General features: G+C 39.5%; 2 protein-coding genes across 5 annotated transcripts; one reads left to right on the top strand and one right to left on the bottom strand.

Moving 5' to 3' along the window:
- The first annotated feature begins 2,497 nt into the window (after positions 1 to 2,497).
- On the top strand, positions 2,498 to 6,696 carry LOC117552345 (ankyrin repeat and SOCS box protein 12-like). 3 transcript variants are annotated; one of them, XM_034225719.1, is made up of 3 exons: positions 2,498 to 2,557; positions 5,028 to 5,798; positions 6,444 to 6,696. In XM_034225719.1, exons 2-3 carry the CDS (start codon positions 5,036 to 5,038, stop codon positions 6,593 to 6,595), a joined length of 915 nt encoding a protein of 304 aa, XP_034081610.1. In that variant the 5' UTR covers positions 2,498 to 2,557; positions 5,028 to 5,035; the 3' UTR covers positions 6,596 to 6,696. The 3 variants fall into 3 exon arrangements, with proteins under 3 accessions (XP_034081610.1, XP_034081613.1, XP_034081611.1); XM_034225722.1 differs by having other exon boundaries at positions 2,510 to 2,557; positions 5,031 to 5,798; XM_034225720.1 differs by having other exon boundaries at positions 2,517 to 2,617.
- A 1,546-nt stretch (positions 6,697 to 8,242) lies between these two features.
- LOC117552344 lies at positions 8,243 to 15,686 on the bottom strand. Of its 2 annotated transcripts, XM_034225718.1 has the most exons (7): positions 15,665 to 15,686; positions 14,757 to 14,840; positions 14,375 to 14,489; positions 13,210 to 13,471; positions 12,681 to 12,803; positions 9,741 to 9,936; positions 8,243 to 8,376 (listed from the first exon to the last, which is right to left on the bottom strand). In XM_034225718.1, exons 3-7 carry the CDS (start codon positions 14,476 to 14,478, stop codon positions 8,294 to 8,296), a joined length of 768 nt encoding a protein of 255 aa, XP_034081609.1. In that variant the 5' UTR covers positions 14,479 to 14,489; positions 14,757 to 14,840; positions 15,665 to 15,686; the 3' UTR covers positions 8,243 to 8,293. The 2 variants fall into 2 exon arrangements, with proteins under 2 accessions (XP_034081609.1, XP_034081608.1); XM_034225717.1 differs by lacking the exon at positions 8,243 to 8,376 and having other exon boundaries at positions 8,385 to 9,936.
- Between the last annotated feature and the right edge of the window lie 8,958 nt (positions 15,687 to 24,644).

Raw genomic sequence — 24,644 nt, 5'->3', positions numbered from 1 at the left:
AAAGAGTCCTCTCCTGCTGATGTTCAGGTGTATATCAGTATGTAGTGTCTCTACTTTAAAGAGTCCTCTCCTGCTGATGTTCAGGTGTATATCAGTATGTAGTGTCTCTACTTTAAAGAGTCCTCTCCTGCTGATGTTCAGGTGTATATCAGTATGTAGTGTCTCTACTTTAAAGAGTCCTCTCCTGCTGATGTTCAGGTGTATATCAGTATGTAGTATCTCTACTTTAAAGAGTCCTCTCCTGCTGATGTTCAGGTGTATATCAGTATGTAGTGTCTCTACTTTAAAGAGTCCTCTCCTGCTGATGTTCAGGTGTATATCAGTATGTAGTGTCTCTACTTTAAAGAGTCCTCTCCTGCTGATGTTCAGGTGTATATCAGTATGTAGTGTCTCTACTTTAAAGAGTCCTCTCCTGCTGATGTTCAGGTGTATATCAGTATGTAGTGTCTCTACTTTAAAGAGTCCTCTCCTGCTGATGTTCAGGTGTATATCAGTATGTAGTGTCTCTACTTTAAAGAGTCCTCTCCTGCTGATGTTCAGGTGTATATCAGTATGTAGTGTCTCTACTTTAAAGAGTCCTCTCCTGCTGATGTTCAGGTGTATATCAGTATGTAGTGTCTCTACTTTAAAGAGTCCTCTCCTGCTGATGTTCAGGTGTATATCAGTATGTAGTGTCTCTACTTTAAAGAGTCCTCTCCTGCTGATGTTCAGGTGTAGTATTAGCGTCTCTATTAGTCCCCCCAAATCCTGATATGTAGTGTCTCTACTTTAAAGAGTCCTCTCCTGCTGATGTTCAGGTGTATATCAGTATGTAGTGTCTCTACTTTAAAGAGTCCTCTCCTGCTTGATGTTCAGGTGTATATCAGTATGTAGTGTCTCTACTTTAAAGAGTCCTCTCTGCTGATGTTCAGGTGTATATCAGTATGTAGTGTCTCTACTTTAAAGAGTCCTCTCCTGCTGATGTTCAGGTGTATATCAGTATGTAGTGTCTCTACATGTCTCCAGGCTTTAATGTTCAAAAAGCTCTTTATTTTTCTCATACTGTCTGTGCTGCAGCTCCTCTTTTCACCCTCTGTCTGAAACCAGAGCCCAGTCTTCTCTGATTGGTTAGCTGGCCGGCTCTGTTGTGATTGGTCAACCGCTTAGAGATGTCCCGCCCCTTAGCCTATCACGTACAATGTGTTGGAGTGCTCGCCAATAGGAGCGTGAGTGTTACATATACTGTAGATGTCACTATGTAAGTAGAGACAGTTCAATATTTTCCTCTGATATTCTGATATTTTACCCCTAAAATAATATATAATTTAGTAGTTTCTTTATACTTGTATTAGCTTAAAGTGTAAAGTAACTAAAGCTGTCAGCTAAACGTAGTTGAGTAATCATTAATATTGGCTTCAGAAATGTATTGGAGTAGAAGTATAAAGTAGCAGAAAATGCAAATACTCAAGTTAAATACAAGAACTTCAAACTTGCACTAAATTCCACCACTGATTGTTTTAGTGGTGTTTCTCTGTAGTTTTACCGGCAGCCAAAGGAAGACGTTTTAAACTTTTCTCTCCTGCATTGTGTGCGAGCGCTGACTCTCATCACCACCCAGACAAAGGCTGAGTGACGCACAAAGAAAAGGACCTCGTCTAAAGAGAAAGGATGCCTTCGGGGTTGCCTGGAGAGAGAGCAGATAAAGTGAGGCGGTGATAAGACGACCATAGTTCAGTAATGTTGGTCCAATGCCATGGAGACCATCTGTCTTTGTGAAGAGCCTTTATGCTAACTTGGAGCTAATTCAAAAAGTGTAAATGTTTTAATGAATTTACTTTAATACTGCAATCATGTCAAGGTGGGGTTAGGAAGGCAGGACCCACATGCAGGATAACACAGGGGAGGCAGATGGGAGAATATGAACTTTTTTAAATATTGAACACTTTGAGGCATAACGAATTAAATACACTTTCACTGTCTGGTTTATTTTTTAGAATATTATAAGACCTTATTTGAATGCAAACACATCAATTTATGATAGCGAGAAGAGAGAAAATGTAATTACACACTGTTAAAAAAATCTATGTTTTTTCTGTGGATTATTGTTGTATTAGCAGTTTCATAAATATTATGAAATATTATAAAAACAGAAAATATTTGATAAGGGTAATTCAAAATGTAAATTTGTAAAATAAAAACTAAAGGTAGCTATAAAATAGGTATTTACATATTTCACATAATGTATTCATATGGGAAATCTTCATGTTATACATCATATTGAACTATTTGTAGTTTTTAAACAATGAAAACTTTAATGCATCATTAATTAAATACACTTACACTGTCTATTTGATTTATTTGAATTTTCTAATACCTTATTTGACCACAAACATGGTGAATACATTTAGCTTTTTAAAGAAAATATAATTGGTTTTTTATTTATGTAATACCCGTTATGAACACTAGGGGGCAGCGATGCGACAGTAATCAGAATGTCACGCTCTGCTGCACACACCACCACCGAAGAAGAGGAAGAAGAAGCAGGAAGATGAAGGAGGCAGCTGATGACAGATCTTAGGTGAGACGCTGCTATCGAATAAAACACAACAAAATAGCTTCACAACTCATTTAAAACACGGTAACGCGAAATGTGAAGCTCTAAATGTGCATTTTAATATCTAACGGGTTGTATTAGTGGTTGTTTTTAGCTTAGTATTAGCTAAATCCGTCCCTGTTGTAAAGCCTATAAGCATAACGTTATGCGTGACGTCACAGTTTGTTTACTGAGTCCATAAACTGTTTCTGGAAACAACATTTCACTTGAATTATGTTGCATTAAATCGCAGTTATTGCCATTTTAACCCCTTATTTTTGATGTCACAATGACACCTCCTGTAGTTAAACAGTTAATATTGCATAATACACATCCCCACACACACTAATACACTGTTTATTGAGTCAAAGCTGTTAAAATGTTAAGATTTAATTGAATTACAGACTTCCTTAGTGATGCATAAAGCAAAAAAGACAGGATACTACGAGAACATATAGAACAATAATGTGTTTTTTAACCTACAGAGGATGAACAACAGAGAGGAAATGTAACTTTAAGCATCATATTTCACTTTAAAGCAGATGTGTTTCTCTGTAGGAGTTCTTTAAGATTTAAAGGGCTGTATGAACGTGTTTAGGGTTAATACAATGTATAAAGAAAGCGTAATTAGACCGTATGAAGACTCTGTTTCTCTGATGGTAGATTGTTGACTTTTGGTTTCATTTTATTCTAAGTATTAGTGAGCAGCTGTGATCGACAGACCATCTGTTTTAATATTGTAACCCTTGTGTTGTGTTCGAAAGCTGTTTCCGTTCATGGTGTTCGCGGGTCCCATGATTTATCTCAGTCCAAAACACTCACAAACAATGACTATCATCCAATATTGTTTTAACTACATCATAACTAACTTATTATGCGTTCATAACCGTCCTGTTGTAATGTAATGTAATGGCCCAAAACTCATTACACCACATATTGCACACGTGCATGTGTGAGTTCAGGTTCAAGTGTTAGTGCACATATTCTTCCCGTGGGGGGAGGGGGGGGGGGGAGAGGGAGGGGAGACCAGGGGTATTTCTCAATGTCAAGTAAGGCTGCTCCAAAGCCACTATTTCAAGGATGCTACGTCATCGAGTGCCGCCGAAGGACTGTTCCAATGTCCAGCATACTTGGAATTCTACCGAGGCCTGGCGTCCTTCGTAGCGAGACATTTCGAGGCTGCACATGTGTATCCTCTGTGGTCTTAAAATCCCCACAATGCTTTGCGCACGGACCAATGTCTAAAGTCAAAGATGAATCTTGATTGGGCCAAATTTGACCCCGAGTGACCCACGACATGCTGCTGGGACCCGAACACCAAATTATACACTTTTTTTTTTCGAGACCTTCAGACTCGGCTCAAATGGTCAAAATCAGGTTTGTAGTGTTTATATATCTGTTAGAGGATATCATGAGGCCTCGTTCCGATACAAGACACTAGAGCGTAGTTATATATCATTAGAACTTGAAACGGGTCACGGGAGACCCGAACACGACATAAGGGTTAAGAAATAAATGCAGTATTTTTGACATTATTTCTAAGCTGAATTTTCCAGCAAACCTTTATTTTCACAAGTTATTTGAAGTTGCTATAATTGAATAAAACAACAAACATATTTGACTTTCTGCTTCATCCATCGTAAAACAGTTTTGTTTGTTTCATTCAGAAGTGAAATGAATGGCAATGATTAGATTAACAGATTCTTAATCACCAACTATTTTGATGAGCAATTATTCCTCTGGGTCCTTTCAGGGGGAATGGTTGAAAATGCTCCTTTAGTGCTGAGAATAACGGCTTTTATCTGTTTTTTATCAATTTGATGTTAATATCTGTTAGTTTTGGACTGACGGAGCACATTGAAGACAGAAAAACAGACATTTTCCATCAAACTATGAGTAAAAAATAGAGTAATTGTTAGTTTTAACCTTCCTGTAGCAACAATAAATGTCACTCTACGTATCTTTCAAGTATAGATTTGGTGTCTAATTCATAATTTCCTTTCCTTTATTCTGCTTTTATCTGTTCTTCATCTATTTGAAGTTAATATCTGTGAGCTTTGGACTCAGAGCACATTTTAACTCAGATTTTTCACAATATTCTGACATTTTCCATCAAATGATGAATACAAAATGAAGTCATTCTTAGTGTTAACCTCACTGTAGCTCCAATAAGTTACTCTATGCATCTTAAAGTGAGCCTTTCAAGTATAGATTTGGTGTGTAATTCATTATTTCCTTTCCTTTTATCTGTTCTATATATATTTGAAGTTAATATCTGTGAGTTTTGGACTGAACTTTTCAAGACATAGAAACCGAGATTTTCCACAAAACAACAATAAAACATCCAATAAGTGTTAGTTGTAACCTCACTGTAGCTACAAGAACTTTCGCTACGTGTCTTTCAGGTCTAAATGTCAGCGTCTAACCCTCCGTCTGTATCCCCTCTGTCTTCCAGCAGCTTCTATGCTCCAGCTCAGGACTGCAGAAGAAGAAAGCAGCCGCTCCGAGATCTCTCTTCTCCGACAGGCCGTGTTACAAAACGATGCCCGGCTCCTCGATGAAATGCTCTGCCAAGAAGTCTACAAAAAGGTCATCAACTGCCGCGGCGGATGGGGCGTTTCGGGCACGCCGCTGCACGCCGCCGTCTCCAAAGGTCACCTGAGCTGCCTTCAGGTGCTTCTGGGTCGCGGGGCACTCGTGGATTGTGTCGACGTCAAAGCTCAAACGCCGCTATTCTCAGCCGTCCGTGGGAAATACCTGGATTGTGTGTTAGCGCTCTTAAAAGCCGGAGCTAACCCAAACGGTAATTCGTCCAATAACTGCTCTCCCGTGCTAACCGCGGCGCGAGAAGGAGACGTGAAGATCTTGAAAGAGTTGCTAGATGGAGGCGCTGAGGTGAATTCTCGCTCTAAAGTTCTCCTCTGGACGTCCAGCGCCAGAGTTTCTAGCGGTCCGCTGTACCTGGCGGCGGTTTACGGACACATGGAGTGTTTCAGACTGCTTCTGCTCTACGGGGCGGATCCGGATTATAACTGCACGGACGCCAAGCTGCTGGGCTCCATCAAGCAGCCCAAGACGGTGCTGGAGATGTGTCTGAGGCACGGCTGCGGGGTGGAGTTCGTGCAGCTGCTCATCGACTTCGGAGCCAACGTCTACCTCCCAACGCTCATCATCGAGAAGTCCACCAAGCAGAACGAGGCCGTGGAGCTGCTGCTGGAGGAGAGAGGTACTCAACCATCACTTCTTTAAACTTACAACAAAGGGTCATTTTGAACAGATGGAATCACTTTGAATATGACCCATTTCCGCCTTAAACAGCTTGTTAGTAAAGTCAGTACAATTTATTTATAAAGCGCTTTTCACAGACAAGTGCTTGACAACACATTAAAACATCATAAAATAATAAATGACCACACAACCCACGTGTTAAGAAGTGATAAAAACACAATAACAACATAGGATACAAATAAAAGCACGCGGCAGTGGCGCAGTCAGTACGGGCTTGGACTGGGAGCCGTAGGGTCGCCGGTTCAAGTCCCCGAACAGACCTGAATATGGAGTGTGGACTGCTACTTGGAGAGGTCCCAGTTCACCTCCTGCCCTGCCGTGGTGCCCTTGAGCTGCTGGATGGGAGAGGTACCCAACCATCACTTCCTTAAACTTGATCCTTTGAATATGACGGATTTCTGCCTCAAACAGCTTGTGAGGCAGCAAAGGGTCATTTTAAACAGATGTAATCACAACAAAGTGAAAGTCTTTGCAAATCATTTTTGATGCTGGAGGAGAGAGGTATGAGGAGAGTGTTTGTGTTACCGTATTACTTCGTGTTTCCCGAGTGTTAAGTTCCTCTTCTTCGCTCCTCTCTCTGCAGGGAACCCAAAGGCCTTGTCCTCCCAGTGCCGCCTCGCTGTCCGCGCTCACCTGAAGACGATGGACCGGATGCATCTGATCGATCAGCTGGACATGCCCACGCGTCTCGTGAACTTCCTGAAACACAAGCCCGTCTCCGTCCCCGTGCTTTAGAGACAACATGTCCCTCATTTTTATTTAAATCTGTGAACCATCTGTGTTTAAAATGTCTGCTGTGCTTTTCTGTCTGAACATTAAATGTGTGGATAAGTGCAGAGGGGCTTCTGTTTCATTATTACTTATTAAAAAGTCTGCTTTTTGGGGGTTCTCCCTTTCCTGTAGTGTGTTCTGTAGGTTTAAGTGCATGTTAATGGTCTGCAAAGGCTCAAAACTCACAGTTTGACCTGAAAATAAACATAATATGGCACATTTAATACTCACCCTGCAGCTATTGGTCGATCTGCTGCTTCTTCAGTTCTCCGTCACATGTTCATCACAAGTTAGTGACCTCACAAAGGAGCTGTTTCTTCTTGATAAGATAAGAACACATATTTATCGCCAGGAATACACAAATGAATGTAATGGAGTTTTGGCGATTAGGCCCCGTTGTGCAGGAAGTATCATTCGGGAGGGGAGAACCGGTCCGATGAAACCCCCCCGGGGTCTAGACACTGGTGGTGGTGAATGGATAGTTGGGGTCGGTCTGAAGGGGAGGGGCTTAGCTTGACACTGGTGGTGGTGAATGGATAGTTGGGGTCGGTCTGAAGGGGAGGGGCTTAGCTTGACCCTGGTGGTGGTGAATGGATAGTTGGGTTGGTCTGAAGGGGAGGGGCTTAGCTTGACCCTGGTGGTGGTGAATGGATAGTTGGGTTGGTCTGAAGGGGAGGGGCTTAGCTTGACCCTGGTGGTGGTGAATGGATGGTTGGGTTCGGTCTGAAGGGGAGGGGCTTAACTTGACCCTGGTGGTGGTGAATGGATAGTTGGGTTGGTCTGAAGGGGAGGGGCTTAGCTTGACCCTGGTGGTGGTGAATGGAGAGAGAGTAGTAACATGGAAATAGTAAATGAAGAGTAAAGACGGTCTTCCTGGTTGAACTTGCGCTGAGCTTCATTTGTCTGAACTTACAATGTAAAATTGTGAAAAATCGAATGACTCTAAAACTTTTTACAGACATTTATATAATGAGTTAATGCACTATGATCATTGTGGGGAAAAATAGATAAATGTACTCATATGCAGGGAAAAAAACATTTTACGAGAGGTACATTTTAGAAGAAACTTTACTTAAAAAAAGATTGAACCTGATAACACCGTAAAGGATGCTTACCGTGCATTATGTTTGTAAAAATGGTAACCTAATTAAATGAGACTCTGCAATAGGATTTAGCAAAAAGGAAAAACTAGTTTGATAGGTATTTATTGCAAATGTATCTTTTTCAGGGTATATCCACATTTATTTTCACATAAAATTACGACATTATTTTTGAAGATTCTAGATTTTTACTCACTATTTGTAGTAAATAGTAATATTATTTTGACCTACAATACCATTTATATTCTGTATTATTAACCACTGTTATTTTTGTTTTGAGGAAAGACGTACACCTAAAGCTCGGGGCTCGGTCAGGCTGTAAAACTGTACATTTACTATATTATTGATCATCATAAGTCCAAACTAGACAAAGATAGACAAAATATTGATTGAAAAACTATTTGATTGAAAAACTATTTAACCAACAACTTCATTTTTGTTGAGGATCTGAAAAAGGATCAATGGTATCTGTGAGTGAATATTGAGAGCCTCAAAAACATACATTGAAGACAAGTGTTGATCTTGTTTAATTATAGAAATACTTTGTTATTCAGAGTAAACATCAGCATTTAAACAATTCAACATGTGATTCCTCAGACCGCCAGCAGGGGGCAGCAGAGTCCTGACAGGAAGAAGGCACTACATCTGAAACAGAACAGAATAAGCACCAATTACCAAATGAAACATCAGAACTTCAAGTGTTGCCATCCTGAGGAAATACAAACATGGGAAGGAGGATCCAATTATAACAAAATAACATTATTTTAACTTTTACAACTAAGATATATTGTTTTAGAACTCAAAAGAGAACAAAACAACCACACATGTTCTTATTATACATCCATGGTGGAGAGTTGCCCGGATAGGCGGAGCTCTTTGTTCCTGACGTCAGAGCAATTTCAAATCTCTATCAGTCTGTATCAGATCCGTTGCAGCCCTTTTTTAGAGATTTGGGTAACGAGGAAAAGAGAGAGGGTTTTATTTTCTGACGCTGCGTGAGTTCCCTGACACACCGGGGACACATGTATGTATAAAAGACATCACAAAGTGCATTTTGCACGATAGGTCCCCTTTAAATGCATCAATCTGGTGCACTTTGAGAGCAGAATTAGGACGTTTGTTGTATGAACTTTAAAACAATTCAATAATAAGACATTGGTTGTAAAAATATGCAAATCGAAAATCCACTGCATCTAACCCTTACCAACCTCACATGCAAATGCAGATACACGAAACACATACACAGACATTGACCAACTCTCTGCATAGCATGTCTCTCTCCTTGTTATTGTGCCTTCATAAGGCATACAGTAAGAGTTCTTTATTGCAGGGCCTGAGTATTGTGCCCTCGGCTAAATGCTAAATTCAACATGCTAACTTTCTAACAATGACTAAGCTAACATATGCTAACAGGTTTAACGGTCACTGTGTACCGTTTTTCTAAATTGCGTCAGATTGCTTTCATTTACAGAAACACAAAGCACAGCTGAGGATTATGGGAATGTTTAGTTTTACAGTTTTTTTAACATAAACCAAATTATTGGGCAAATTATAAATGTGGACTTGATAATGTCATCAGGATTCATCCTATGGTCACCATGGATGGATAAACCAAATGTCATAGCAATAGTTGTTCTCTCTTAGTCTGGACATCCGTTGTGTGTCCAGTTTAAAATATTTGCCTTTTTGAGTTTAAGAGTAAAGTTTGGTTTGATGTTGGTCTCATGGCTTCACAAACAAAGAGCTTCAATGTTGGTTTTGGATTTGAAAGGCGGCATGTTGTCTCACAAGAGTCGGAATATCTGCTGCTAAATCTGTGAAATAACTCGTTGTCCAAGAAATCTGCTGTTTCGAAAACAAATGCTCAACCAGTTCAGTTTCGGTGACACACAAGTCATAGTCCATATAGCACCCTGCAGCTTCATGACGAGGCAACGGCCCCTCGTAGAAATACAGATAACATCTGTTTGGTACATGTGGGACATATCTGTTGCGTATACTTGTAATACCATTTAGGTACTTCTTGTATCTGTCCATAATAACGTTGAGCTGTTGCTGATAAACGCCCGCTGCTCGCACCGCTCTCGACCCGTCGGCCTCCTCCAGACGAGCCTGATGGATCAACATCTGGGTGTGAAACGCAGCGCCGTTCACCCACTGCTTCAGAAGCATAGAGTTCATATGTCCATCGACCAGCATGGAGTTCTGGGAAAGAAAAAGGATCACAATAGGTGTTAGAGCCATTTTCCTTTCATCATTATGGTTTGAATGTTTGCAGTGGCGTTTCTATATGTACAAAAGTGGTGGGGCACAAACAACTTAGATGTCTATAAGCTTCTGCAGTGAGGTTCATGGCTGGTGAGGCTCTGACTCTTCAGGTTTACAAATATTATATTTTGACCTAAATCAAAATATAATATTATTTTCAAAAGCTTTTTTAGTCTGATGCTTCAATTAATTTTAAACAGTCAGTTCAACAGAAGGATACCCAAAAAATGTAATTTTATCATTTAAATATTGAATTGTTCTCTCTTAGTAAGATCCCATTTTCAATAACATTGCGGTCTTACCTTGACTTGAAGATTAAGTCCATTTGCCTATCCTTCTGGACAAACATCTCTATTACTTTTTTGTAAAAGTCCTCCTTATGTTCTTGTAGTTTCAAAAGTCTATCATAAATCTAAATGATGGATTTATGATTCGAAAATTATAAAAGTAGGGTAGACATGTGGATATTATCCGGCTGAACAAAACATACATTTATCTAACAGGTTTGTTTCCCACAGATCTTATTTTGAGCTATTTTCTAAAATCCTATGGAGAAATCTCATTGCTTTTTTGTGGAGGGAAGCCATGCGCAGCTTACTTCCGGGTTTTAGGACGCGTCTCTCTCCTCCTCTTCACCTGCTCTTCACACACCACACTTTTCGCGGCACACGTACTTACAGCCAATCAGCTCTGAATGATGTGAGATGACGTATGGTGGGGATGGCAGCTCTATGCCCCTATGATCATTATTTTTTGCCACACACATTAAATAGCGCAGTGTAGTTTTTACAGTCACTGTTCACTTAGACAGTGAGAGGGAGGGGCAGGATCGGGTTTTGTCCCACATGGCTCTAAACAGCTCAATAGGCACACACTGTAGACACTAGGGGTGTAACGGTACACGTACCGAAATTATTCGGTACGGGCCCTTCGGTTCGGTACACGTGTGTACCGAAGTGTATCGAACGAATATAACGTTAAACGTAAAAAATTGAAAACGTGAACAACTTTTTGGAAGTAATCTCAGGTGCTGCGTCGCAGCATTCAGAGTAATTTGCTCACATTGGGTTCAACGCGTCATAGAGCGAGCAAGTCATTTCATTGGATGAGAGGCATACTATGAGAGCTGGTCAGAGGGATGCGTTCATATGTAATCAGTAATTTGAGGAACTATCGAAAATTAATGACGAACGCAGATAAAGTTGAGCTAGAAAATCCTCCAGCATCATTTAAGTCTCCGGTTTGGGAACATTTTGGTTTCGCAGTTACGTACAAGGATGACGGACAAAGACAGGTGGACCGAACCAAAGCTGTTTGTCGGCATTGTTCAACTAACATTGGTTACGCGGCTGGCAATACATCAAACTTGCACACTCTTGAAAAGGCATCACTCGAACGTGAATATCACCGGTACCAAAAGAAAAAAGACTGAAGTGCAAACCCAACTCCCGCTAGCATGTAAGCCTCCACCACTCGCAGAGAGTTCAGACCGAGCCAAAGCTATTACAAACGCCAAATATCCTTATGTTGCCATGTTAGCAAAGCGCTACCTGGCTGTATCTGCTACCTCTGTCCCTAGCGAGAGGGTGTTCTCCACAGCAGGAGACATTGTTAGTGCCAGCAGATCTGCCCTTTCAGCAGCAATGTGGACAAGTTCATCTTTCTTTAAACAACATGAAAATACAATGACAAGCAAGTCCTAATGTCAAGCTGGCTGCTTAGGTGCTAGTACAGTACAGTACAAATACAGATTATTTCAGTTCATCGAAATGCTGCACCTTAATGTTCATTTTATTATATTTTGTATTTATTTGAGTGAATACATTATTCACAGTTTAATAATAATAATAAATATATATATATATATGTTTTGTGAAAAAAAATTCTGCTGTACCGAAAACGTACCGAACCGAACCGTGACCAAAAAACCGAGGTACGTACTGAACCGAAATGTTTGTGAACCGTTACACCCCTAGTAGACACTAATTAGAAGAACACAGACTAAAACAGCAATGAGACGAATCAGATGATTAAACATGATCTTAAAATATATTTTATATATATTTTAATTTATTTTTTGCATTTTGTTGTAATCATTATTTTAATACTTTCTGCTGACACTAGGTGGGGCTGTGCCCTACCTTAACCTAATGACCAGTCGCCACTGAATGTTTGTCTTATTAATATCATTGTTGTGAGTCACACTAGAAGAAGTTAGACAGATAGACGAAAGTGGTTATTAAATGTAGAAACAGATTAAAACGCCACGACAATAGGATTACTTACTGATTAAGATAAGATATACTCTAATGATCCCAAATTGGGAAACTGTCTCGTCGCCAAGATTAACTAAATATGCAAAACAGTGAATATAAACATATCAATAATGAGGATATATATATCTATAGAGTATATACATTGAATACACAATATACATATATATATATATATATACAGAATAGAAGGCAGTGTACATTATGCTTATCTAGCCTATCCCACTTTACCATTTACATTTGAGTTAACGGTTGAATTAACGTTTTAAGTTAAATTGAATTCCTCAAAGGACCTCCTGAGAAACAATTTATTCAAATGAGTGAATTAGTGATTGAGAAGGACATAACAGGAGATATCAATGTAGCATGATCCTTCAAATACAGCTGGAAGACTTTAAAAGGTTGTACCTTTAGCCGCGTTAGCTGCACACTGAGATCGAGCTCTATTTGCCGGGTCTCAGCTAGTTGGAGCTGTGGCTTCCCCAAGTTGATCTGCAGACGCTTCAAATACTCGTCCATCAGGTCTCGGACCTTCACAGTAAAAGAATATCAATATTTGTGAAAGCCTATTTCAAATATTGGTCATCGTTGTATATATCGATTCTGTAGTCAAGAGACTATGAAAGACTACAATTCCCAAGCCTTTAGGAGACACAGATATGCACAGAAAACAATATTAGTTTGTTTATCATTTAATTAGAATATTTCCTTTATTGTTTTCATTTGATCGAATATTATAAAGGCCTATTTAAGTGGCCCAAGTTGCACAACATCAACACACGCAAACTAGTCGTCACAGCTGTGAGTAAAATAAATAAATAAAAATACAAGGCGTTAAAATGCTTGTTTTAAGCGGCTTAATGGAAACAAAGGAAGGAAGTCGCAGCAGCTAACCTTAAGCACCTGTTATTAAACTGAGAAACCATCAGGGTCTCACCTCGTTGGCCTTCTCGTCTGCAAACACCCTCTGCAACATTTCAGCCGTGCCCATGGTTTTTTCCCCTATTGACTCTAAGATCATGGAAATGATGAGAGCACCGAGTCCCACAGCGTTGGGCACGGTTGTGAACCCAGCGAGTGCACCACCCAGCTTCTCTACAATACTTGGAACATCGAGGGGTTCTTCATCGTTAAAGACTTGTTCACGGTAACTGTCCAGCACATCGGTTGAGTTGAGTCCAGAGTAACTTAGCAGGGAGCTGAGTGCAGAGAAATATTCATTAGTCTTCTGTAATGGAAATGATGATTATCAGAGAATTGAATGCTATAATGTTATATTTAACATATAAATAATAATATTCTCTAAGCCTTTCATGTCAACAGACAGTAGATCTCAGCATTCAGGAAGGTGTGCAGTCACAAAGTGTCATGTGACCACACAGTGGGTGATCATTGCTCTGGTCATGGGTCTAATGTACTCTGATATGGTCAGTTATCTCATGACTAAGCATGTATTCATTGTTACTGTATGTCAGAGTTGGGCTGATTGAGTGTTTCTGATGGGTTGCAGTGGAGTTGAAGGAAGTTCTGTTGCATCCAAGATTTAATATCAGTAAGAAGACTTTGGAGGTTAAAGTTGAATGTTATCGGTATAGCAGGGAAGCAGGATTTGTCAGAGGGGAAGGATTTACAGTACAAAAAGAAGGGGGCCGAGGACTGGACCCTGGGGGACACCATGAGTGACTAGGACAATGTAGGATTGGCAGTCGTTTATGGAGATCTATTGATGTTTGTTAGTGAGTAATTATTCCGATAGTATACCGACGGCTTGAGAGGGAGGATCTGCAGAGATAAGTACGTCGTTGCAGCTCTGTGGGAGCATCTTGTGATGGTTAAAAGTAAACAAACAAACCTTTTTAAACAACTATTTTAGTGTCTAGGGTTCACCGGGTCAGCCTGTTGAAGGTTCCTAGTTCTCATGAATCCCTGACTTTTCCCACTTGCTGTTATCGGGTACTTCTCAAATGCCCTTTGACAAATACAATCCTGACCCAATGACGGCACAACATCAAAATCATTAAATGGTTTGTATAAAATATATAGTATCTTCAAAAGTTAAAACAATTACATGTATTTTCATTTGGGAAGTAAACAATGCATACCTGTCAATTCCAATACCGTGCCAATTTTTTGAAGCAAACAGTCCTTCTGAAAACACTTCAAGCTGAGCAAGTTGCTTTTCCTGTAATGACGGTCCGTGGCCCATTTTCTGTTTGGCTGGGAGCACAAAGAGCAGAAGAACGTTTTGTGACGTCTGTGTTAACTAACTGATTGTGTAATAAAGAGCCTATCTTCTGTCCATACATAAGGAAAAGCTGTTTTGATAAGAACTCCTTGCAACTTGCAGGCAATCAGAATCGAATATTGACCCAGATCAAGGTATACAAAGTTATATAAAAACTCAGTGAATACAAAAAACTAAATAGGAAAGAATGTGTACATTGTTGTTTTGAAGCAGTCTATCTGGAGGAAGCATTAACTTACCTTATGAGAAGAGAACTGTACAAATAATCAATCAACAACGATCCAGTGGTAATGGGTTCCTCTGTCGAGAGGGTTCAGGTATCTCTGTCAGATTTAAAAGAAGAAACTGTTAATGTTTACCAGAGTGATTAAAAGTTAACTTTGCACCATTGAGTCTTGTTGAGATATTGAAGAGATAAGAGATGTCCAAAGCCTCTGTATGTTTACCGTTTAAACAAACTACGAGCACAAAGTCCTCTTTGTGTCTGTCTTTCAGAATTAAAACAAAAAACATTATCATGATGCAAAACTCCTAGAGATTCAACATTATCAAAAAGAAGTCCTGTTAATTGATTTTCACCATTGCGCTTATATAGGGATGGGTATCATTAAGGTTTTAACGGTACTACTACTTTTATCGATACCGCTTATCGGTCCGGTCTTTTAACGGGACTCTTATCGGTTCTTTTGGAGAAAAAGAAAAGGTAAACTAACTAAACACATTGTGAACAAAACTAACATTGCTTTTTATTTAAATTAAATAAATAATATTTATCATCAAAAGAAACAACAATGCTTTAACAAATCGTATTAAATAATCTGATGACAGAACTGTAAACAGAATAGCTGAAACTCTAACAAACTAAATAACTCGGTTTCCTCTAATCATTAATGTTTGTATAATGTAGTTAACTCCGTGTGTTGCTGCTAGCATACATAACACCTGACGTGGAAACGTTACTCGTGGACGGGGCTACAGAGCTGCTAGAAAGACGGTCGAACCCGGTACATTCCTCCGTCTGAATGTGGAGCACTTTTGATAAATGTTTAGACACATTGCTCGTGTTACCGCCCTCACATGCTAAACTCTTATTGCACTTTTGGTAACGAGCATTCTCCACATCGAGACGGGTAAAGTTTAACCACACCTTGGAGCGCGTTCTCTCGGCCATCTCCTCCGTGTGTGTGTGTGTTGCTGAATGTAGCAGCTGCCTGTGTGTAAACTGCCCCGCCCCCTCGCAAGCAGGCGGGAGAGAGATCTCGACTGGATTCAAAAGATCGAAAATACTAAAAATAATCATAGACGCATTTTGCAGAAACGGAGTTGGCGACACTAAAACTGCAATATAATGTTTATGTAGCAATAATACATACGACATATTTGTTACATGTCTCCAGTACCGATAAAAAAACATATAAAAAATCCTGTCATGTACAAAATACTGAGTTTTTTCTCAAAATGTTGGTTTTTGACGTTTTTCTCAACATTCTGACTTTTTTCTCAAAATCTCAAAAAAGTAGTCATCACATACAGAGCATCTACTAGTTCCTGAACAGTGTCCTTCACATGCTGATATCCAAGAGAGGGAGTTACACAGTCACAAGATGGAGGAATACCGGTTCTTGTAGGTAATCATAAGGCGCTTTCACACCGGAGTACTTTTCCCAAGAACTAGGCCGATAGTTCTTGGGATTTTGCGTTCACACCAAAAAGATCTGGAACTAGTCCCTAGTTCGCGCAAACCTTTTCACCCCCAGATAGTCCCTGCTAGAGCGGTAGTACTTTCCTGAGGAGGAAATGGTTCGTGGGTGTGTCGGCCACACTAACAATTTCTGATTGGCTGGGAGAATTCCAAACCACGCCCCGTAAAACTCTGAAAAGAAAATGACCCTACTTCTCACTCTATGAATGACCTCAGTTAATGGTCTCATTCCCAGTCCTATATGGGGATATTTAGGGGGGTTTATGGGGATATTTAGGGGGTCAGTTAGCCGGTAATTACCGGACTTTGACCGGTAAAATATGCTGAAGACCGGCAGATCTAAATCTCTCCGGTCAAAATCATTTCCCTTAGCGCAATACCGCATCAGTTGCGCCACTTATGTGACAGACAAGAAGAGTACATTCTAATGTCCTACATTTAATGTGGAGAACGAGATTCATCCTCCTGAAGGAGACATTTTGACCCCTCATGTAAATAAATGCATAATGCTGCGCTATACTTGGCCGCCACACCTCGTTGCTAAGCAACGCTTATTGTTTGGTGTACACACAATTCAAGCTAGAACTAACACACTTAGCTATTTGATCTACCTCTGGAACAAGTTAAACTAGTTATAAATATATTTATTCTTCACTGTCGGGTCACTCATAACTGGATCAGTGAGCTGCATGAGATACTGACAGGCTGTCAGAGAGAGAGGGAGGGAGGGGGGGAGAGAGAGGGGCTCCGTTTATTATTCCCTTGTTATTATGCAAAGTTACTGTACACTTTTGAATAATGTAGTTAATATACTATAATTAGTTTGTTTAAAATAGAGTCGTTATCAATTTGTTTTAAAGCTCAATAAAATAACAAAGAAGACCTTTTCTCATTTTGTCCGGAAAATGTAAACTTTAACGGACATGTTGATCGGCAAACTCTGGCATCAGTATATAAAGCAAAGTCAAACCTATTTTCATTACACTCCGGTATATCAAGACCGTCTTCTGCTGGTGGCGCTACCAACCAATGATGATCCATCCAATAGTGGTTACAATATTTCAGGCCCCAGATCTTAATGCTGATAAGGACATATGAGCAAAGGAGAAAATCAATTAACAGGACTTATTTTTGATAATGTAGAATCTCTAGGAGTTTTGCATCATGATAATGTTTTTTGTTTTAATTCTGAAAGACAGACACAAAGAGGACTTCGTGCTCGTAGTTTGTTTATACATCTCTTATCTCTTCAATATCTCAACAAGACTCAATGGTGCAAAGTTAACTTTTAACCACTGTGGTAAACATTAACAGTTCTCTTCTCATAAGGTAAGTTAATGCTTCCTCCAGATAGACTGCTTCAAAACAACAATGTACACATTCTTTCCTATTTAGTTTCTGGGTATATGTTTTTGTATTCACTGAGTTTTTATATAACTTTGTATACCTTGATCTGGGTCCATATTCGATTCTGATTGCCTGCAAGTTGCAAGGAGTTCTTATCAAAACAGCTTTTCCTTATGTATGGACAGAAGATAGGCTCTTTATTACACAATCAGTTAGTTAACACAGACATCATGAAACGTTCTTCTGCTCTTTGTGCTCCCAGCCAAACAGAAAATGGGCCAGGGCGAGTCATTACCTCCGGAACAGCGACTTGCTCAGCTTGACTTTTTCTCCGATGCACTGTTTGCTTCAGAACAATGGCAGGGTATTGGAATTGACAGGTATGCATTGTTCAAAGAAAATACATGTCAGTGTTTCAACTTTTGAAGATACTATATATTTTATATAAACCATTAAATGATTTTGATGTTGTGCCGTCATTGGGTCAGAAGTGTATTTGTCAAAGGGCATTTGAGAAGTACCCGATAACAGCAAGTGGGACGAGTCAGGGGTTCATGAGAACTAGGAACCTTCAACAGGCTGACCGGTGAACATTAGACACTAAAATAGTTGTTTAAAAAGGTTTGTTTGTTTACTTTTAACCATCACAAGATCAGGGTTCTTACACCTTTTCCAAAGTCAAATTCAAGCACTTTTCAAGCATTTTCAAGGTGCATTTCCAAGCTTTTCAAGCATCTTACAGCGGTTGTAAATTACATATTTATATACACATACTTATACTCAAATGATTATTTCCCTACCTCACATTAAATCAGATGTTCTTGATGCTATAAACCAGTGGTTCTCAAACTTTTTTCAATAATGTTCCCCCTTTGAAAAAAATATTCCGCCAAGTACCCCCTGATCAGCGCAGAAACTATTTGTTAGGGACAAAATGCCTATAGGCTATAAAGAGGTACAGTCAGCACAGCGCTGCACCATCAGTGTCTGATTCATTAAAACAACAACATTGTAAGTTACTGAGAAACACGTAAGCTACATTTCAAATGTTTACAATCCATCACTAAATTCATGGCAAACCAATTTTAACATCATGCAATAACACTGAGACGACATGAGCTGCATTGAACTGATCTTTTTGATAAGTTGTACTTAATGAAACATGGGCTCGAGCTTCACTGAGCATCATGAGGCTAACTGCAGTTATTACACTTCGCGTTTTGAAATATGTGAAACTCTGTTCATATAAAACCCACACTGCTCTAACTTCGATACTTTTCCTAAAATTGGTATATTTATTTATTTTGGGGCGTGGGGAATGAAGAGAAACAAATATATGAGCATTTTATGAGCATGGGATTTTGACCCCTCATATAAACATTATGCTGCGCTATACTTCGCGGCCACACGCCGTTGCCAAGCAACGCTTATTGTTTAGGTCCTTCGATAAGCAGGCAGTCATATCATTAACTAGATCTGATAGATTTGGACAAAAACGCGAGTGAAGTCTAACCGGACGCGAGAGAGAGATCAGAGATCAGATCAGCTGCTGCTGACGGAGAACACGCAGCTCTGCATGATCACAGCTCCGCCGCTGTGACGGACCGGTGAGCGAAATACACTAAGAGTTAGACCTTACACACTAGTTTATCTACTCTGGAACTAGCTAAACTAGTTATAAATATATTTTTTCTTTACTGTCGGGTCACTTATTACAGGTTCAGCGAGTTGCACGAGACTGACGGGCTGTCAGGAGAGGGAGAGGAAAAGAGATCGCCCTGTTTATTTTTCCCATGTTATTATCCAGAGTTTCTGTAAACTTTGAATAAAGTAGTTCATCTACTATTAGTATTTTGTTTAAATGCATTAATTATGTTTTTTCATTAACATAAAATACATCTCACGTACCCCCTGCAGTACTCCAACGTACCCCTAGGGGTCCGCGTACCCCCATTTGAGAACCACTGCTATAAACAACCAAATGTGTGTTTCGTGATAGCATTCTACACGAGGATGAACAATTAAAGAAAATAAACCTAGTTTAATATTTCAAAATGAGTGACCCATCTGTACGTAGACTGGGCCTCCCATATAACCTGGCTGAGCCGATATACCACAATCAGCCAAATAGCTTTTCAATACATTATTGATTACTATTTTTGAGGTACTTTTAGGTGGCAGTAAACATAAGTCAGAGGTAAATGGTGTACTTTTCCTCCACTCCATGTATTTAATACCTTTAGTTACTTCACAGATGTGGATGAATGATGTGAAATCTAATCAAGTGTTAAATCAGACTTTAGTTCCACCTGGAGTAAATCCACCAGCTACCCTGCAGTATACAAAGTACTTCAAACTAGCTGCACCTTCACCAGCTTTGAGAACACTTTCATGATCAATCATTATAAAACATATCATATATATTATTCTGAAATGGACCAATCTGCACAACGACTACTTTTACTGTCTTTCACTATATTTAGATGAGAATACTTTTCTACTTTCACTTGAGGAACATTTTGAATGCAGGACTTTGACTGTAACAGAGTATTCCTACACTCTGGTACTTCTACTTTTACTCAAGTACAAGATCTGAGTACTTCTACTTTTACTCAAGAACAAGACCTGGGTACTTCTACTTTTACTCAATACAAGACCTGAGTACTTCTACTTTTACTCAAGCACAAGATCTGAGTACTTCTACTTTTACTCAAGTACAAGATCTGAGTACTTCTACTTTTACTCAAGTACACGATCTGAGTACTTCTACTTTTACTCAAGTACAAGATCTGAGTACTTCTACTTTTACTTAAGTACAAGATCTGAGTACTTCTACTTTGACTCAAGTACAATATCTGAGTACTTCTACTTTTACTCAAGTACAATATCTGAGTACTTCTACTTTTACTCAAGTACAATATCTGAGTACTTCTACTTTGACTCAAGTACAATATCTGAGTACTTCTACTTTGACTCAAGTACAAGATCTGAGTACTTCTACTTTTACTCAAGTACAAGATCTGAGTACTTCTACTTTTACTCAATACAAGATCTGAGTACTTCTACTTTGACTCAAGTACAAGATCTGAGTACTTCTACTTTTACTCAAGTACAAGATCTGAGTACTTCTACTTTGACTCAAGTACAATATCTGAGTACTTCTACTTTGACTCAAGTACAAGATCTGAGTACTTCTACTTTTACTCAAGTACAACATCTGAGTACTTCTACTTTACTCAAGTACAAGATCTGAGTACTTATTCCACCTCTAGTAGTGTATTAGTCTGAATTGTAGCCACAAAATCACGCAGAGCTGCATAGAAATAGACTCACAATGGAAACAAGTGGAAAATAATATTTACAAATGTGTACAATGATTTGTAGGTAATTCTGACTACTCAAGACACCTGACTTCTACATCTGCAAAGGAAGACTGTGTTCATTCTACAATTACATGGGATTAAAGCAACATGTAGTTTTACTTGTATAATACTTCAATTTAATATAAAAGACAGTTTGTTTTCATCTGTTTTCAAATAAACAAAGTCTTGGCTTTCAGAATATTAAACTTGTTTCGGCAAATTCAGATGATAAATACAACTTTGAAGCTTCGGCATAATTACAAGCGGAGAACTGAGTAACTTAACGTCACAGCAGGCATAACAACAGCCGGTGTTTCCTGTGAGTGTTTCCCCGGTACACAAATGCACACTGGCGAGTTTCGCCCAGACCAGTAATACAAACGAAAATGTGTCTTCGGGTCGATGTGACTGATTTCGAGAGAGCAAGTCACATTTGGTTTAGGCACGAAACATACTACCAGTAGAAATACATTGCTTTCAAAATCGCTCTGTGTCGAATCAAGAGATTATATTTTGTGACTATAACACGAAATGCCGTGAGTGCTTCATCCTCTGAACACCACACGATGGCGACTGTAACGCACATAACATAGGTTACGCTCCTCTGAAATGACTGTCCCCTGCAATTATTATTATCCCTCATCGAGTTCGCTATTCAGCTAGCTAACGTTAGCTTAAACAAACGTAACATGCAACGTTAGCCTAATCTAAAATGCTTTACTACAGCGTACCTTTCATGTGGCTCGTCAGCGCAGACTCTCGCATCGTTATTTTTGCAAACTTTGCAGGAGGCTACTCGTGGGCTTGACCCTCGTCTTAGCCATGGCTTGTATTTGTCTTCTGCTAGCCAACGCTCGTTGAAACAGCAACCTCCTGGCACACAGTCATCTATCACTCTCATCAGAATGCCCAGGTCACACGTAACACAAACACTTGCAGGTCGCGCGCATAGCGCGGGAAGGCCGGAGCGGAGATGTTTTATGTAAAAGCGAAGCAATTACGCGCGCTCTGACTTCTTTATTTTTCTTTTAATCTAAAAAGCGAAGTAAAGCATTTACAATTTCAAGCACTTTATCCCAAATTCAAGCACCATTCCCAAAATGCACTTTTCAAACCTGGAAAACACCTCGTACAATTTCAAGCATTTTCAAGGATTTCCAGCACCCGTACGACCCCTGCAAGATGCTCCCACAGAGCTGCAACAACTTATCTCTGCAGATCCTCCCTCTCAAGCCGTCGGTATACTATCGGAATAAATCCTCGCTAACAAACATCAATAGATCTCTATAAACGACTGCCAATCCTACACTGTCCTAGTCACTCATGGTGTCCCCCAGGGTCCAGTCCTCGGTCCCCTTCTTTTTGTACTGTAAATCCTTCCCCTCTGACAAATCCTGCTTCCCTGCTATACCGATAACATTCAACTTTAACCTCCAAAGTCTTCTTACTGATATTAAATCTTGGATGCAACAGAACTTCCTTCAACTCCACTGCAACCCATCAGAAACACTCAATCAGCCCAACTCTGACATATAGTAACAATGAATACATGCTTAGTCATGAGATAACTGACCATATCAGAGTACATTAGACCCATGATCAGACCAATGATCACCCACTGTGTGGTCACATGACACTTTGTGACTGCACACCTTCCTGAATGCTGAGATCTACTGTCTGTTGACATGTAAGGCTTAGAGAATATTATTATTTATATGTTAAATATAACATTATAGCATTCAATTCTCTGATAATCATCATTTCCATTACAGAAGACTAATGAGTATTTCTCTGCACTCAGCTCCCTGCTAAGTTACTCTGGACTAAACTCAACCGATGTGCTGGTCAGTTACCGTGAACAAGTCTTCGATGTTCCAAGTGCTATCGAGAAGCTGGGTGGTGCACTCGCTGGGCTCGCAACCGTGCCCAACGCTGTGGGACTCGGTGCTCTCATCATTTCCATGATCTTAGAGACAATCGGGAAAAGCTTGGGTAAAAAAACCATGGGCACGGCTGAAATGTTGCAGAGGGTGTTTTCAGACGAGAAGGCCAAAGAGGTGAGACCCTGATGGTTCCTCAGTTTATTAACAGGTGCTTAAGGTTAGACTTCCTTCCTTTGTTTCCATTAAGCCTCTAAGACACCTTTAAAACAAACATTTTAACGCCTAATCCTAAATTATTCATTTCATTTTACTCACAGCTGTGACGACTTGTTTGTGTTGTGTTGATGTTGTGCGACTAGTGGTTATTCAGAACATAACTATTTTATTCATATTATTTTCACACATTCAACAAAGAAAATAGGTTTTCATATAGTCGATCAAATCAAACCAAAAGAGGCTAAACTCAAATCAAATGATAAACACATTTATATTGTTTTCTGTGCATATCTGTGTCTCCTCAAGGCTTGGGAATTGTAGTCTTTCATAGTCTCTTGACTACAGAGGTCGCCAGGTGACAATATTGTTTTCTTTTCTACAAAACCAAAAATCTGTCTCTAACATTAAGTCATATTTATAAAATGTATGATTTTATTTCAGAACAAAATCACCTTCAAAATCGATATATAAAACGTTTATCTGACCAATATTTGAAATAGGCTTTCATAAATGTTGACATTCTTTTACTGTGAAGGTCCGAGACCTGATGGACGAGTATTTGAAGCGTCTGCAGATCAACTTGGGGAAGCCACAGCTCCAACTAGCTGAGACCCGGCAAATAGCGCTCGATCTCAGTGTGCAGCTAACGCGGCTAAAGGTACAACCTTTTAAAGTCTTCCAGCTGTATTTGAAGGATCATGCTACATTGATATCTCCTGTTATGTCCTTCTCAATCACTAATTCACTCATTTGAATACATTGTTTCTCAGGAGGTCCTTTGAGGAATTCAATTTAACTTAAAACGTTAATTCAACCGTTAACTCAAATGTAAATTGTAAAGTGGGATAGGCTAGATAAGCATAATGTACACTGCCTTCTATTCTGTATATTTATATTGTGTATTCAATGTATATACTCTATAGATATATATATCCTCATTATTGATATGTTTATATTCACTGTTTTGCATATATAGTTCATCTTGGCGACGAGACAGTTTCCCAATTTGGGATCATTAGAGTATATCTTATCTTAATCAGTAAGTAATCCTATTGTCGTGGCATTTTAATCTGTTAATACATTTAATAACCACTTTCGTCTATCTGTCTAACTTCTTCTAGTGTGACTCACAACAATTATATTAATAAGACAAACATTCAAACCATAATGATGAAAGGAAAATGGCTCTAACACCTATTGTGCTCCTTTTTCTTTCCCAGAACTCCATGCTGGTCGATGGACATATGAACTCTATGCTTCTGAAGCAGTGGGTGAACGGCGCTGCGTTTCACACCCAGATGTTGATCCATCAGGCTCGTCTGGAGGAGGCCGACGGGTCGAGAGCGGACGAGCAGCGGGCGTTTATCAGCAACAGCTCAACGTTATTATAGACAGATACAAGAAGTACCTGATTGGTATTACAAGTATAGATCCATTATGGATCCCATATGGACAACCAATGTGTAATCTGTATTTCTACGAGGGGCCGTTGTCTGGTTATTGTGCTCGGTACTATATTGACCTCTGTGTCACCGGAACTGAACTGGTTGAGCATTTGTTTTTGAAACACCAGATTTCTTGGACAAAGAGTTATTTCTCAGACTTGGCAGCAAATAC

The sequence above is a fragment of the Gymnodraco acuticeps genome, unplaced genomic scaffold, assembly GCF_902827175.1.
Source record: "Gymnodraco acuticeps unplaced genomic scaffold, fGymAcu1.1, whole genome shotgun sequence".
Lineage (NCBI taxonomy): Eukaryota > Metazoa > Chordata > Actinopteri > Perciformes > Bathydraconidae > Gymnodraco > Gymnodraco acuticeps.
This window is presented reverse-complemented; position numbering and strand designations above follow the sequence as displayed.

Bases quoted from the DNA above. Each gene is read 5' to 3' on its own strand.
- LOC117552345 (XM_034225719.1), top strand. From the start codon at position 5,036: ATGCTCCAGCTCAGGACTGCAGAAGAAGAAAGCAGCCGCTCCGAGATC. The intron at 5,799-6,443 runs GTACTCAACCAT...CTCTCTCTGCAG, and splicing joins GCTGCTGCTGGAGGAGAGAG to GGAACCCAAAGGCCTTGTCC.
- LOC117552344 (XM_034225717.1), bottom strand. From the start codon at position 14,478: ATGGGCCACGGACCGTCATTACAGGAAAAGCAACTTGCTCAGCTTGAA. The intron at 13,472-14,374 runs GTATGCATTGTT...CTCTGCACTCAG, and splicing joins CACGGTATTGGAATTGACAG to CTCCCTGCTAAGTTACTCTG. The intron at 12,804-13,209 runs GTGAGACCCTGA...TTTACTGTGAAG, and splicing joins CAGACGAGAAGGCCAACGAG to GTCCGAGACCTGATGGACGA.